Raw genomic sequence first — 16,643 nt, forward strand, 5'->3', positions numbered from 1 at the left:
TGTCTGTGGCAGAGAGCGGTTCATTTGGTGTTTAATATTAGAGGGACTGGGAGAAATTCAATATGCACATATGTTATGATTGCATTCACTGCATACACAAAATAACTTGTTTTCTAACCGAAAGTGTACGCATACAGCAGTGTTCTTCATATTAAGGTAGTTTTCCTAAAATGTAATTCAAAACAAAAGAAAATCATTGTGATATATTCATTTATCTTGTCAATACAGAGCCACAGTGTGAATGCATGCTTGTCTTTATCAGTTTAACACTCATTTTGTGTCTGCAAGTTGAAGGTTCAGTAATATTTATAAACCAGCAGCACCTGGCAGATAACAGGCCAACACATGCCTGTTTGGGATTACTAATGGATGACTGCTTCTATTAGTTAAGACTACAATTAATTTCCTGATCAATTAATTTAAAGAATATAGTCTTAGTGGCCAGGGTGACAACCTAACCCTAACCCTAACCCTAACCCTTAAAAACTGAAAAAGGTTTAATTTGTTTAGAATAAATACAATAGGTTTAACCCTAACCCTATTTCTCAGAAAGAATCAGCTTATTCCACTATTTGCAATATTACCCCCTTTATGGTTTACAATAGAAGTTATAGTACATAGAAAATGCAGTAACTATCTGTCGGCTTATTTCCATTCATTTAAACACTGAAGTCTGTCTGAAGTTTCCTTCTGGCCAGCTCTAAAGTATCAGCTTGTTACGAGGTGTTCTATTCCTCCGAGTGCTTAACCTAACCTCTCCACTGGGTTTGTTTTGACAGTGCATGATGTGTTGTGGTTGTCCTTTTAATGTGCTGACACATTATAAGGCAGACTGGGTCCTTTGAGCACCCACACGGCCTTAATTAACCTAAACAAGGTGTCTGTGTGCACGCCTGTGGGAGGGAAGGCTGCACTGCTGGCACAGAGAAAAGAAGGAGTTGCTGGTGTGAATGAAACCCTTAACATGAGGAAGCTAAATCACCGAGCGCTGTCCACTGGCTTTCTCAGAGGATTTATCTAGCTGTGGGATGATAGTAAATGATGTTAGCATGAAATCAATTCCAGGCAGTAAGATAATGTATAACAGATTTTCCAACTTTGATGATTCACCCTGCTCACAAATCATTTACTTTGGAATACATTGCACTTTGGAATAGATTTTTCCAAACATGTCTGGGCTCTGAAGCAGCTCTTGTAATTATCAAGGGGAAATGACATCAGCTTGAAAGAAGGTCAACATTCTGCATTATTCGCTGAAAATGCTCTATTGAGTTTTAGTCTCTAACTATTTCAAACACCTCTGTGATTGTCCCTGGTTGGGATCAAAATCACATTTTCTCACAGAAATGAAACTCATGACCCTTCACCAGTGATCAATTTTGGCTTTGGACTAATTATATTAGTGTTAGACATCTTGCTTACTGATCACACCTTTAACCTCTCATTATCCTCTCAACAAATAAACCTAACCTTTTCCTATTATCGTCCAACAGCTCATACTGTCGGTCTGTCCACAGCACCTTCCTAAAGCATCCTGGGCTCAATGTGGGTGTATAAAATAAAAACAACCCATCAGTTAATTCAAGTTGCACTGGCACAATTCATAAATATTGTACATTAATACATTATACCAGTTATAATATAACTTTGTGTGTTCTTGGCCCACTGTCTTCAGTCCTTGCCTGGATCTGAAGGGCAGCAGGTGTAGGAAAAGCCAATATTGACTGGCTGACTGCATGCAGGCATTCAGCCACCTCATAAATTGCACTGCACCCTGTAGTAGACCTCAGGTGGCGGAGTAAACATGACTGATGTTTGTTTACACTCTGATCGTAACCATAGTCCTGGTGATTAACTGGAAACATATCGAGTCACCTAGAAGAACTTTTTTCCTATATATCATCTAAATGTACAATAACTTTCTTGAAAGTGGTTTTCCCTCTGAGCTCAGTTTGTTTGTTGTGTGTCCTCTCAGGTGGATGGAGGCCTGCCTGGAGGAGGACTTGCCCCCTACCACAGAGCTGGAGGAGAGGCTGAGGAACGGGGTCTACCTCGGCAAACTTGCCAACTTTTTCGCCCCAAAGATGGTGTCTGTGAAAAGGATCTACGACAGAGATCAGGCCCGCTATAAGGTGCATCTCCATTTATAGACATTTAATATCCTTACATTTTTCCCGTTTTTTTTAGGTATACCGTTTTTGCAATTTTTGCATTTCATCGTGAAAAAAACAAACATAAAAACAAATATTTTCAGTTTTTCTGCACTTTGTAACAAAATGTGAGTTAGCTTTTTAGCTTGACTTTGAGATGAATTGTATCGCTCTTTTACACATTATAAACCAACTTTATCAGACTGTTAGAGTGATACGTTTTGTAGTCAACATTAGACCTTCATGTATCTAACAGGCGCAGTAGTTTAAGGCCTTTGATAATGAGCTCAACTTTTTATAATGAATATTATTTGTGCACGGCATTTCCTTTTTATCACTTTTCAGGTTGCATCGATACCATTTTGATACATTTTGTTTTATTTCCACATAATTATATGGCCACATTTATACGTCCGTTCTTGTGTTTTTGCCTGCAGAGCAACGGGCTCCACTTCAGGCACACGGACAACACCGTGCAGTGGCTCAGAGCCATGGAGTCAGTGGGTCTCCCAAAGGTAAGAGGCTGACACACACATCATTAATGCAGACCCCTGCTGTGCTCCATGTTTTGCAACTATGCACACACACACATGTTCAGCACACAGACCCAGGCAACAGTCATTCAGTCATCACACATTAGGAAACACTTTTTGTTCTCATTAAGTTCCCCTTTTGCAGATGAATTAAAGCTTTTATAAAACCCCTTATTATTTATTTTATATTCCCTAAGTCAAAATATATCACTTGATCATCAGAATCAAGGAATACTTTATTATCTCAGAGGAAACGGACACATTTTTCATCATTTCCTCATCAACACAAGAGCGTACTAATCAGTCATATATCATCATGACAGACAGTTTGTTTTAGGATGGGAAACTCAGCCAGTTCAAGTCATGCTTTGAAACACTATGGAATCGGGATGTCTAACTTTGTCATGTGTTTATTGGCTCAGGGTTATAACATAATAGTTCAAATTAGATCAGGTCTAAGTAGGGCTGCTCGATTATGGCAAAAATCATAATCTTGATTATTTGGGTCAATAATTGATATCACGATTATTAAACCGATTATCCATTTACTTTAAAAAAATGTTTGAACAGTATGTTTTTAACAGTTGATAACCCTGAACTTTAAGTATAATTCAACTGAAAAACCAATAAAAAAATAAATAATAATAATCGTTTTATTTCGATTATGTTATTTTCATAATCGTTGCAAGCCAAAATCATAATTGCGATTTAAAATACGATTAATTGAGCAGCCCTAGGTCTAAGGGTCATAAACCATTTCATAACCAAGAACTTGTAGCTACGACTTAGACAAAATATAATCCATCAATCCAGAAGAATCCAAAATATAAAAGTTGCAGATCGCCTTCAACCTGCAAAAGTTATCCTACGACTTCAGTTCGACTGACTTAACATTGTATTCATAAAACGTAAACAAAGCTGTAGAGCAAAGGGTAAACAAATATGTAATCAATTAGCAGGACATTTATTTACATTGATAGTATGCTACATCACCTGTGGCAAAACGTTTTTCAACTATAAAAAGTGTGGTACACTCAAAGCACTGACAGAAATTGTAATGAGGGTGTGGCCGTCACGCAGAGCAGTAACCTCATTACATCTTTTATGAGGACACAAAAGACTTCACTGATGTGTATCCAGGGAAGAGAAATGAGGTTAAGTTGATACTCACTTGTACCTCCTGGGCAGAACAACAGCATCATGATCACCTAAAACATAATGCAGTCCGCTGCAAAGGCGCTGCAATAGATAATACAGTAGAACTTTTTAAACCTTATTATTTTATAAACTAAGACACTGACTGGTTTTGAACTAGTTGACTGGGGGTAGTGAAAAGGAGGTGCTTTGCAAAGGTAGTGTTTATTGCAGTGGAGTTGCCTGGGATCACATTATATTTTAAAGCTATTCCCGTTAATATATCCACCAATGCAACTGCTCGTACTTTACAGAATGATGTCTTTCTTTTTGGCTGCAGCAGAATAAAGATTATAAATATTTATACATGTGTCGTGTTTTCTGCTTTCAGATATTCTATCCTGAAACGACAGATGTGTATGATCGTAAAAACATGCCAAAGGTGGTGTACTGCATACACGCACTCAGGTAAGAATAACAAGAAAACCAAAACATAGTAATAGTTATCATTTACTGTATGCACGATTCTTTTGTGACAGCAGCGTTGTTCACTCATCTGTAGAGTGTTTGATTGTACATTGGCAGTGTAGTGTCTTTTTTCCAAAGGGTCTCACACCCTAATGTTGCTTACGATCTGTTGTTGGGTAGTTAATTAAAGTATGAATGAATGGGCAGATTAGATGTCATGTGGGTCTGCTTTGTCACTGACCGTAACTAATTGTCTCATTTGGATTTATTTACTTTCACTTCATGGTTATGGCAGACGGTATCAAACACTTTGGTTTGACAAGTTTGCGATATAAATGGTTATTTTGCTTTCCAATCAGCAGTGTATTTAAATGACAGCTATGAAGGACAGTTCACATGTAACATTTATATTATTACTCAGTGGGGTTTAGGAAGATTAAACTATACATAAGGAACAAGAATAGTACTTTGTAAGTGATATGAAACAGAAACTGGAAAACGTTATTAGTACTTAAGTAAGGCAGAGAAAGTGTTGCTTGTTGAACACAGATATTTTTTTATGATTTATCTTATGTAGGTCAAGGCTATATTATACAGCACCTTGCATCCAGCTGCTCTGTGCCAAGTTCACATGCTTTCACTCCCTGTATTGCCTGTTTACTCAAACTCCTTAAACCACGAGATAATTAACGGTACAATGACCTTGAACAGTTTTAAACTCTGTTATTTGAGTTTGTTTTCAACACTTATGATTAGCATGACTGCACACTGCTTCTCTAAACCTCTATACCACATGTGTCAAACTCAAGGCCCGGGGGCCAAATCAGGCCCTTGGTGGATTTCATTTCGGCCCGCAGGATAATTTCTAATTACTATTAGATCTGGCCCGCCGGTATATTGCACGCACACCTTCACTCAATCCTGAGGGTTTCCTCAGCTCAGAGCCTGAGCCCAAACATTGATGAACTTGCACCCAAGATGAGATGCCAAGTATCTGGCTTGAACTAGCATCACAGAGCAGCACACTGAGTTTCAATGGATGTTTCCTTCTGCACTTTTTTTCTTGCGACAACAGGGCATGTTTGGTTTTTCTTTGAGGGGAATTGTTTTTTTGAAGCTGTTGTTGGCCTGTGGAACAATGTAATCATAAGAAATGACTCGGGGAAAAGCTGCAGATAGAGCCATAAGAAATGAATGCAACTGATTATTTAATGTTGTTTTTATAGGCAATAATTTAAGCTTTGTTAGTTCCAGGTTTAATATGTGCAATAAGTTCATTTCAATACGTTTTGCAATAAACATTGAACCAGTCCGGCCCTCGACTAGTACCGATTTTTTTATTTTGGCCCACTGTGTATTTGAGTTTGACACCCCTGGTCTATACAGTATGTAATCAGGGGCTTTCTGTTAAACTGAGTGTGGTGATTCATTGCTTAACTCTTTACTAGTTGGTTCACCACAAAAGGGGCACAATCTGTGTCATGTTTTCAGGTTTGTGAAAAACGTTGTCAAACTGTAAAAACAAAAGGTTTGAGGTCTCACAGTAATGTGGTTGGTTTGACGCCCTCAGTTCTTCAGTTAAGATGACTTTGAATAAACTTAAGGGTCAATTATATCCATTTGATGGAGTCAGCTTAACGCAGCTTTAGGGAGTGCTTATGTGAGCTGCTCGGGTTGTTTTCTCTGTTGTAGTGTTTTGGTCAGGTCCCGAGAGACTTGGTTTCCTTCCCTCCTTTTTCACACACGTGCACTTCCTTCCTGCCAATCCAGCTACAGTCCCACAAGGACCCAGTGAATACTCTGCTTCCCTGGGTACAAACACATGCAGACATAGAGGCAAAGCAGTGGATTCCCCTGCACTCTTGAAAATTGAAAGGAAATGGGCAAATAACATACAGAGTACATAACACTACAGTACAGTACATAACAAGTGGTAGAGATTGAAGGCCTTTTTTTATTTTGAAAGTCATTTTCTTTTTGAGAAAAGAAAACAAAGGGGATTCACAGTTTGTAGAGAGCTAGTTGCTTCAAGCTAGTTATCTGTTATCTGTGTGGCTTTTAATCAGCCACCTCCATTAATCCAAGTCAGCTGCTTTCATTTCATTTTCAAACCTTTATTTAACCAGATTGGTCCCCTCTTTTTCAAGGGAGACCAGCTGCTACTGAGTTTTTATCTCCGACTGAATCAGCTGCCTGCGTTTTAAAAACATTTGTCTGAGCAGAGTTTAGACTGTCTAGCCTCCTGTATTCCAAGGACAGAGTACATTTCATGTTTACACACTCACTGTGGCTAAAGGGCAGATATACGAGCTACAGCACCGCCTGCATCAGAGCTGTGCTGTCGCGGGACCTGCCTTAAATATCTATAATTCATTATCGCTTATCAGGTAACCGCGGGAAGATGAAAGTTTTATGAAGTTTCCAGCCACCTGCTTGTTGATTTCAGTGTTCAGTGCTTGTTGTAATGTGAGTAGACACTACCCCCCTGTGGTGTCAGAGGGACATTACAGGCCTTCAGAAGCAAAACCTTAAAGGGAAAGTGACCAGTGTACAGTTTCATGATATCAGACTGTAAAATACCAGAATGTTGCAAGCTTTTCAGTGCTTTATTAATTAATTTGTGTACGTTTACAGTCTAAATCTTCTGAATAATGTGGTTTATTTCAGCTTGTACCTGTACAAACTTGGCATTGCACCACAGATCCAGGACCTGCTGGGGAAAGTGGCCTTTACAGGTAACACCAATGGAAATCAGCTTCTTATGTCAAATATGCGAGAAAATGCACCTCAAAGTGCACATTAGTAGAAACATTTAAATCATAAATTGTTAATTGTTTTCCAAGACAAAGGATAAATGTTGCCCGAGGGCTTTTTGAATTACTGATCCTGATTGTTCTTTGTATGTGAGTATTTGTCTTGTTGGATTATAATTAGAAAAACGATCATTATGCTCTCAAGCATGTAATGTCTTATGAGTAACATCTTGTCTGAGATTTATATTTTTGAATTATCCACCATATCAGTTAATCAAAAATATCCCCTGCAGCCATTTACATTTCAACAAATAACACACAACTGTATAAACTACAAAGCTTTTGACATTGGTCTCAGGGCTTATGCACATTGGGTTTTCAATCACATCTGCAACAACAATCAACACACTGTTTTTATTGTTCCCAATTCAACTTTAGGGAAACATGCATGGGGATAAACAGCTTGAGCATGCTGTTAGAAACAAATTAGATGTACATATTTGTGAGAAATTAACCAATTGTTATTTATGATTTGAGGGAAACAACCTCAATTGTATCTTGCAGTTTATTTTATTACTTTTTGTATACGTTATGACACAACACTTGCAATTGGTTTCTACCTGTCTTCTAGAGGAAGAGATTAGTAACATGAGGAGTGAGCTGGAGAAGTATGGCATTCAAATGCCAGCTTTCAGTAAGATTGGAGGAATCCTGGCCAATGAGCTCTCAGTGGACGAAGCTGCCTGTAAGTCCTCTGACGTTTCACTTAATCTCTGACTTACTTTATGTTGTTTTTGTCACAAACTAAACTGTGCTCACACTCGGTTTTCCTCAGTGCACGCTGCTGTGATCGCCATCAACGATGCGGTCGACAGAGGTCAGACGTCTGTGACGATGGGAGCTCTTAATAATCCTAACGCCATGCTGAAGAACATCCAGGAAGCTCTGGCTCAAGAATACCAGGACGCTCTGAGCCAGGCCAAGGCTCGGAAGCAGGATCAGTCCTCAGGGAGGGTGAGAAGCCTTCCAAACGCTTCAGTGACCTCTTTTGTTTCAGAGTATCATTCATATCATTTATATTAAATTGCTGACTTTCCCTATAGAAGCCTTTATTACAATAATTCTATAACAACGTTCGTTTAGTTCCTCTCTTGCTAGCCTTCTCACAGCACTCAATCTCTCTCTTTCACTTTTCTTTTAGGACTAATCCGATATTGAGTTGCAAAGATAATTAAAACAATAGAAACCTTAACATAAATTGCCAAAAACACCTCTCCACTAAAGCCAATGTATACAATCTTACATCAGTATTCAACCAAAGGTGGGACCAGGGTTACAAAGACTGTCGATTCAGGTTGATAACCACAACATTTCTCTGCCTGTAGTGTCTGTCTGAAAGTAGTGACACAGAAATGAAATAATAAAACATTGAGAACAAATCTGAGTAATGCAAAGAAATGTGAACAGGACCCTTGCGCTAAGCTGATGTTTTGACTGCCCTGTGTAGTACTGACCGCTATAACAACTGAGGTCTGAAAGGGGTTGCCTCACTGAGTCACTGCACAGGCCAGCACATTCCAGCGGCTGCAGAGTCAGCTGGACTTCACCAAACACAAACCCTCGGCACCGTCCGGCATCTCGCCTCCTATTCTCTTTACAAACACTGGAATTGGCTAGAGTCTGATATGTCTAATATGTTACTTAATCAGTTTGAATGGGGAAACATGTGATTTGGTACAAAATGTGATGTGAAATACAAAATGGATATTAATGTTTATCCTTCTCTTCTTTAATTAGCGCTCCTCCATTGCTACTGAAGAAAGAGATGTTTATGAGGAGTTGCTGACTCACCAGGAAATCCAGGGCTCCATTGATTTTGTCAACAGTAAGGACTTTCTCTCCAATATGATGCTCACATAGCTCATTTTACTAAAACATTGTCAAAAAACCATGACTGCTTTCCTTTATGTATGTAAAACAAAACCCTTTGTACCTTGTTGGTGCATAATAACCCATAACACACGTGAACTCTACAGTGTATATACAGTAGAGAAGTTAAAGTAATAAAATTGCATAGAATCTGATTTTTTTTGTAGCACTTCTGAAAGAAAACACATATCCCTAAATAGCGTCTGCGTGGTGTTCCCCTCTCCAGTGCAGGCAGCGGTGAGGCAGGTGAATGAAGCCGTGTCGGCCCAGGACGAGGCCTCTCTGCTGGCTGCTCTCAGGCTGGACGCTCTGGCCCTGCTGGGGGTTCAGGAGTCAAACTGCAGCTGGTACCTGGAGCACTTCACCACCTACTGCCAACATAAATCTAAGGTACTGAATCACAGCTTGTTTGCTCGGTTGTCCCCAGTTCATGTCCTTATGAGTCAGAGCCCCTCTAGTCTTCTTTCCCAGTTGTTTGTTAAATCATGTATTTTCAGTAAGGCAGGCTAGAGTAAAAGCAATATTTGAGGCTCCTGAGAGCCATAGTTAAAAAAAAAAACGATGTTGGCAACCTACTGTATAGGTCCTCGTAATAAAAATGTTAAACGGGTGTTTAGCATAGAAACAAATCATACACATTTGCAGTATTTTCTTAGAAAAAAGTCCAGTTTTGTAAAGTCTGCTTTTTTGTTTGTCCAGCTGACACAAAAAAATTTCTTTTACTTTTAAGTTCTGCTGTGAGGATAACATGTAGACACTGATTTCACTACTAGGCGGTGTATCTGAATGCAGAGTCCTTGAGGGGAACCGTAGTCATAGGTAGTGAAGACAGTGCATTAAATAAAAAGCCCATCCACACCCTCAGAGAAAAACTAATCAGCCATTGCAATTTCAGTTGGTATGGACACCACCTTGCCCTCCACAACCCTTTATTAAAACATGCTGAATCATCACTGGATGTTAGTCATTTCTCTGTAGTGTAAACTAATCTTTGTGTTGCAGGATGAAGGGAAGTCTGTGGTGGTGGACAGAGAGGAGATTCAGAGAGTCGTCACCTCTTGTAATGACTTTGCTGAGGCAGAGAAACGAAGTAAGCACGTTTTGTTACCCACCTTGTTTTTAACACATAACTACCGGTCAGTTGTGAAATCACATACTGTATGTACCCATTAGAAAACTTCTCAAAGAACAAATGCATAATCTATGTCACATTGTCCAGTACGGCTCATTATACATCTTTAATCTGGTTTTTCTAAAGTAATTTAATTATGTAATTGTAAGACAAGAAGACAGTTTAATGCTGACATGCCTTAGGTTATCTACATGACTATCTGTGATCATTTTCTTGACCAGAACTCGAGGCGGTTGCAGTGATCAACACAGCCATTCGTCTGGGCAATGCAGCGGAGACAGCGGAGGAGCTGACGAACCCTGAAGCACAGCTGCCCATCGTCTACCAAACTGCTGCCAACCTCTACCAGGCTGAGCTGTTCAGTTTGCAGCTGCAAGGCGCGCGGGTGAGACATCCTTTTGTGCCATTTTGACTCTTTACAGTATGTTGACCCAAAGACAGTACAGGTAAAGGGGAGGCCAGTCTACACATGTACCATAGTTTCTGTGAATATCACTTCATGCTTGTGAGTCAGACCTTGTTTATGTGTTTCAGTCTGGCCTGAGCCACGAGGAGCTGAGTGTGGCTGTGGAGATGCTGTCGGCGGTAGCGGTGCTGAATGAGGTGCTGGACACCAAAGACCCTCAGGCTGTGATCGAGCAACTATCAGACTCCCCTCTGGGCTTCACCAACATGGACCAGGACAACCTCAACAGGTGAGATGGATGAGTAATTTGGTAGCTAGCTTTGGTGCTGATCGTGTTCTTTTTTATTATCACTGTTGTTGTTTTTTTCTATATTGTGGCACTCATTGATGTACACTCATGGTGGTACAGGATGATTTAAGAGCAAAGTATTTATTTGATTTCCAAATGATAGACATAATGTCTTCAGGTTGCATGTCACTGAACTCCACTGCAGGTATCGCTCTGATCAAGTTGCACAAACTGGGATTGGCTTATGAGTAAGGGTTCTTTAAATGTCATGAACCTTTGTTGAACTTCCTCTCCCTCAGGTATGCAGACACTCTTATCCAACTGCGAGGCGAGGCTCTTGCCAAAGGCCAAGAGTTTCTCACCTGGAATGATGTTCAGAAATGCATCGACACTGTCAACGTTCAGGTCCATGAGGAGCATGAGCGTAAGACACTTTCTGCTTATGTTTTATGTAGAGTTTGAACCCACAGGCCATACATATATATTGTGTATATATACATTTATGTTGCATTGTTGGAGGAACCTGTGACCCAAGATTTTCATTGCACAACTACACTGTAGCTGTGTATATGACAATAACACCTTTGAACCTTTTGAACCTTTGAGTAGCTTAAGATATAAAAGGACTTTTTCAGCCTGCAGTTGTTATTTTATGTATTAATCAGTTGTTTCCTTCTACTTCCAGGTGTCATAGCTATAGCTGAGATCAATGAAGCTCTTAACTCCGGTGATCATCAGCAGACGCTTCCAGCCCTGCTCCTCCCTACAGCCAAGTTAACAGGAGTGAATCCAGCCACAGCCAAACACTACCATGATGTCCTACAACATACCAAACAACTCCTCTGCCAGGTAATGAGACTTGAAATTGAGTTAACATTTAATGTTTTTATGTAAAAATGGTTTTCTTTTACACTATTTCCTGCCTCTCACGTCCTTAAAGTGCAACACAAAGAAATTAATGGCTGGATGAACCAGTGTAGTCACCGCATGTCACTTTATCTCAATGTAAAAACTACTTTTATTGAATTTTCACAGAACTTTCTCATCCCGTAATTTAAGACTGAAAATACAAGTCTCATTTTTTGAAAATAATTTGTTTTTATATACATTTAATGATGACCACAGCAAATTGTTATTCCAATGTTTCTGTACCATCAAGCAAACAGTTTCCCAATGATAGTATGATTCAGAGTCTAAATCTTCCCTTCTTGATCCTTATATTTTTTAAATAATCTTCACAGAGGATGTTGCTGTTTTGTGTCGAACAGAGACTGCATTATCACCCTGTTGAATCCACAGAGTTCAGTTTTTACATTCCTGATCTTGTTTGTCGGGCTTGAGCTTCCCTGCTGATTCTCAACAATGGTCCATTATGGAGAAGCTGTTTCTGTGCACAAACATCCAGTCTCACGTCATAGAAGTAGGCCTCTTTTGTATCCCGCGGAGAGAAACAAATTGTAGTTCTGAGGCAGCCATCTTGGAAAGGAGCATACACAGGAAGGGATCCAGACAGCTGTGGAAGCAGCAGAGACACACCGCTACTCTGTAATATCCATACAGTCTGTCGTCCCCACTGGTAAACAGACGGATGTAGTGGGCGATATGCAGGATGCCGCTTGGCAAGAAACACACGACAAAGATGATGAAAACCAGAGTGCTGACCCTGATAAACGGTTTCCAGTCGCAACAGGATTGTCCTAGATGGTATACCACTGCTACATGCGAATAGATACAAATCAGGAATGGCACTATGAAGCCCAGGCAAACCAGCATCATCCTGTATGGCACCAATGGGGAATGGGATTTTTCATCCAGGGGCAGGACATCATGGCAGGTGGTGATTCCCAGGTGGGTGAGCTGGTAGCTCTGCCTGACCAGGAGCTCAGGCACAATAGCCACACCGTACAGGAACCAGACCACCAAGCACGACCACACTGCCAGCGTAGACTTAGCCAGCCTTCTGTACAGGAACGGCCGGACCACAGCCAGGTAGCGCTTTACACTGATGCATGCTATAGTTTGGGCTGAACTGTAAACATTGCCATAAAACAAGGCTGTGATAAGCCGGCAGGAGATTTCCCCAAATATCCAATTGTTCCCGTTGAAGTGGTAGTGAACACGCAGCGCCAGGGAGAGCAGCAGCAGCAGGTCGGAGAGAGCCAGGTTCAGGTAAAGAACTATGGTGGAGAAAGGCTTTGCTTTGAGTCTGAGGAAGGCCAGGATGTAGGCGTTGGAGGGGATGCCCACCAGCATGGCCAGGATGTATGATGAGGGGATGACCCTGGTGCTGAGGACCCCCGTGGTGTAGGCTGTCACTGCGTCCTCCGGGCTCATCTGCAGCCAGGGGTCTGAGCTGGGGTAGTGCAGCAGCCTGGTGCCATTCGGTTTGTACAGCGCTGCCTTAAAGGTTTTCGGTATCGCAACACCACTTTCATTCGATACATTCCTGGTTTTGTTTCCTAGAAATGGGTACACAAAAGACAACGATTGATATCAATCAATCAATCAACAACTTTATTAATCCCGCAAGGGGCAATTGGTTATGAGCATGTACACAGGCAGGAACATACAGGAAGAAAACACACATGGCTTTAAAGCAACTTCAATTTAGAATAAAAGTACATTTAAATCTACATTAAAACAGGATGTGTATAGTTAATTATGCTGTCTGCTGTCTGGAGACTTTTTTAGTTATATCTCTTGTTTTATGCAAAAAAACTGACATTTCTAAAATAATATTATTAAATATCTTTTAAACAATGTTTTAACTTCTATATTGTATTTGCAGCTTTACTCAAATAGTTTTGTAACTTAGATTTGGGATCCCTTAACCAGTTAGAACATTAAAAACTAGATGTGAAAAGTCTAAAGTATAAGTATTTAATTATGAAACACTTATCCTTTTGATAAACACTTATAAATAGTATATTAATAAACGTACCTTCATGCTGAATGGTCTGCACTGCCATCAAACAAACAAGTAGTCCCGTTACAAGGTCAGCCATGTCACTCTGCAGTCTCTATCCCAGAGTTTAAACGTTTTCTTCAGCCCTCTTGGTGTTGCTTCTGTTCAGTAAGAGTTCTCCATCGGTGAAATTTGCTGTTTTGCATTTCTGTACTGAAAAGTAGAACTGATAACGATGTGTGCTCAAGCCTCGCTTCCCGTTAGTGTACTGTATGTGGGGCGCTCTTCTGTTTGTACGCTGCAGTGAGCATGTTTCCTGTCCAGACTTGAACATGAATTCTCTGCTGCCTACGTCAGTCACTGCCCTCTGACTCACTGAGGAGGGGGACACACTGCTTAATGGTTAATTCACAGCTGTGATCCAAAACAAATCCCCCTGATTACCTTGGTGATGAGTATTTTGTTGTGGTTTACCTTTTGATGTGATTTTGCAGTCATTGAAGGGTGAATGTAGTGTTAGTCAGCTTTATTTTGAAATTCACAATAGATGTTTTCAATTGCTAGTTTTCCAAGATACCATTATATTATACATTAGATCATTAATGTAATATTTACTTTGCTTCAAGATGTTAACCAGTCATTTCAATGAAAGTTAACTCATCTTTTTGCTGTCCTGGTTTGCTTTGTCCTTTTTTTGGGCTCACGACACAAGCACATTCATCCGGTCCCTCTGGTTAATCTTTACACTGAAATTATGCCAGTTTTCTTTTCCATCACATCACTGCGTTTGGCAGCAAAGCTTCTCTCAGCACATGATGCGTTGGTTTGGAAATTATTGGCCGGTTGCAGATCTAAAAAGAAAGCTGCCTATACTGTGCTCAGTGTGTTTTAATGGGGACTTCCTTCCTGTGATCAGAGATACACCCCGGCCCCTACCAGAGTCTTCTAAAATTAGCCTGAGAACAAACACAAAAGTCAGGCTGAATAAACACACTTTGTAGTTGTCGTGACGTTCTCAGGCAGGGTCTGTTTTTGAGTGTAAAGTGGTTAAGTGTAACTATTGTCAACACATTTTTTCCTTTTCCTCAGGCCTCACCTCTGGACACAGGGGAAATGGTACTGTGTATTATTTGCCGTTGCTTTAATAGCACCAGCTTGTGTTTTGTTGGTTATCAGTGTTGCTTTGTAGTGCTACTGCTGTAGAGCAAAATCTCAACAATCCTAACTTGATGTTTTTGAATAATTCCCTTTACTTTATTTCTAACATTGGACATTTAATGTTTTTGGCCTAATTAAAAATATTTATAATTTGGTATCAGGTTAGTATTGTTTTTGCTTGCTATACATTATCATCGTTTGTTTGTCTGATGTGTAGTTCTGTCTCTTCCATCCAAGAAAAAAAAGAATACCTTGAGTGACCTTGTGCTTCAATCTGATTGTAGAGCTCTGGAGACGAGTCTGCAGTACTGTGGCTGGACCAAATCCAAGAGGCCATACACACAGCCAATCAGGATGAAGAGGAGGCTCTCACATGTATGTACCCAGAGTTTAAACTCACTCATCCATGTCTTAACTACCCAAACAAAAGTTTATTCAGACCCAACATGAGGAGGACATCGGGAACTAGATTTAGATCATCACACAGCTCTGACCCATGTGCTCATTAATGTTCTAAATTAATACGTAGCTTGTTTCAAATGTCTCTTGACCACATGCACTAACTACTACATCATTTTCTTACTTACTTTTATTTGAATGTTGATTGTGTAGCAACACAAGTCTTTCAAAACTGCTTCTTGCATATATCAGTTCAGCCTGATGGTCATCTAAACATGTTTTTGGCATTACTTTTGTCACACATCATTTAATGTAAATTGGCCTCAAAGACTCTTTTCTTCTGCAAGACTTTGTAATTATTTGTAATGCCTAATCAATTTGTCAAAATTAATGGAAGATATATCGGCACACTTCTTCTATATCCATTCTTTACGAGACTGTAACACTGACTGAAAATAGTGGAATAGATACAATAAGCTGTGTTTCTTATACACGTAGGGGTATTTCTTTCTCTTTAGTTACATGCATAGTGTAGAATAGATGTGCAGATACTGCCATTATTGTGGGCACAATATTTCGATTTTGATATGTTGTTACATGTTGAGGATAACCCCTTACTCCCTAGTTGTACTAAGTGGTTATTGTGCTGTTTCATATTAAACTCAATGATTGCTCCCTTGTTGTGATCTTGTTCATGTTGCTAGTGGCTGGAGCAGTGGCTGACATCAACAGGACCGTGGCCGAGGGGGACGCTCAGAAAACACTGCAGGCTCTGCAGGTTCCCAGTGCCGGACTGAGAGCGGTGCTCCCTGAATGTGCCGAGACATACCAGGCAGAACTGGCGGAAAGACAAACAAACGGTGATGATGAAGGTAATTATACTTACTGCATGAGTAATACATGTTGGGAAGCTTAGTGTTCAGGAAACTGATGCCTGAACAGTGAGATTGTAGGTTTCAATATGACTGCACTGTGTCTAACTGAGTCCTTTCTGCTTTCCTACAGGCAGCACTGAGAGTGTGTGGGTTAAACATTGCATCAACGACAGATATGACTACTACTACAACCTGGAGACTGGACAGGGCACCTGGGAGGAGCCTGAAGGGTTTCTACACCATGGTGGCCAGCTCGGTAAAGAGGAAATCCAGGTACCCTCTGCTCTAATGCATAGTTTCACTACATTGTGTATTCTTATGTGCTGTTAACATCCTGATATCACATTGATGGTATATATCACCTTCTTGTTTTAATGTTCATTTTCAGGATCCCTATTTATTTGATCAGATAGTAATCCCACTATAGAAGTTTTTTTCTCCTAAAAAATTAATATATATATATGTTAATAATTTTAGTTTTTGGGAGAAGGGGTGGGATTAAATAAGTGTAA

At 40.1% G+C, this 16,643-nt stretch overlaps 2 protein-coding genes across 2 annotated transcripts in view; one reads left to right on the forward strand and one right to left on the reverse strand.

Moving 5' to 3' along the window:
• iqgap2 (IQ motif containing GTPase activating protein 2) overlaps positions 1 to 16,643 on the forward strand; it is a 39,667-nt gene that overhangs the window by 10,174 nt on the left and 12,850 nt on the right. The window contains 17 exon segments of the mRNA XM_034122370.1: positions 1,976 to 2,132; positions 2,588 to 2,665; positions 4,209 to 4,285; positions 6,953 to 7,020; positions 7,670 to 7,783; positions 7,874 to 8,052; positions 8,836 to 8,923; positions 9,194 to 9,357; positions 9,970 to 10,057; positions 10,321 to 10,484; positions 10,634 to 10,794; positions 11,094 to 11,218; positions 11,480 to 11,643; positions 14,789 to 14,815; positions 15,142 to 15,232; positions 15,961 to 16,128; positions 16,262 to 16,404. Coding sequence (XP_033978261.1) covers positions 1,976 to 2,132; positions 2,588 to 2,665; positions 4,209 to 4,285; positions 6,953 to 7,020; positions 7,670 to 7,783; positions 7,874 to 8,052; positions 8,836 to 8,923; positions 9,194 to 9,357; positions 9,970 to 10,057; positions 10,321 to 10,484; positions 10,634 to 10,794; positions 11,094 to 11,218; positions 11,480 to 11,643; positions 14,789 to 14,815; positions 15,142 to 15,232; positions 15,961 to 16,128; positions 16,262 to 16,404 — 2,056 coding nt within the window.
• On the reverse strand, positions 11,655 to 14,774 carry f2rl2 (coagulation factor II (thrombin) receptor-like 2). Its single transcript, XM_034122371.1, has 2 exons — positions 13,736 to 14,774; positions 11,655 to 13,253 (listed from the first exon to the last, which is right to left on the reverse strand). The coding sequence occupies exons 1-2, from the start codon at positions 13,797 to 13,799 to the stop codon at positions 12,202 to 12,204; spliced, it is 1,116 nt and encodes a 371-aa protein (XP_033978262.1). The 5' UTR covers positions 13,800 to 14,774; the 3' UTR covers positions 11,655 to 12,201.

The sequence above is a fragment of the Trematomus bernacchii genome, unplaced genomic scaffold (assembly GCF_902827165.1).
Source record: "Trematomus bernacchii unplaced genomic scaffold, fTreBer1.1, whole genome shotgun sequence".
Lineage (NCBI taxonomy): Eukaryota > Metazoa > Chordata > Actinopteri > Perciformes > Nototheniidae > Trematomus > Trematomus bernacchii.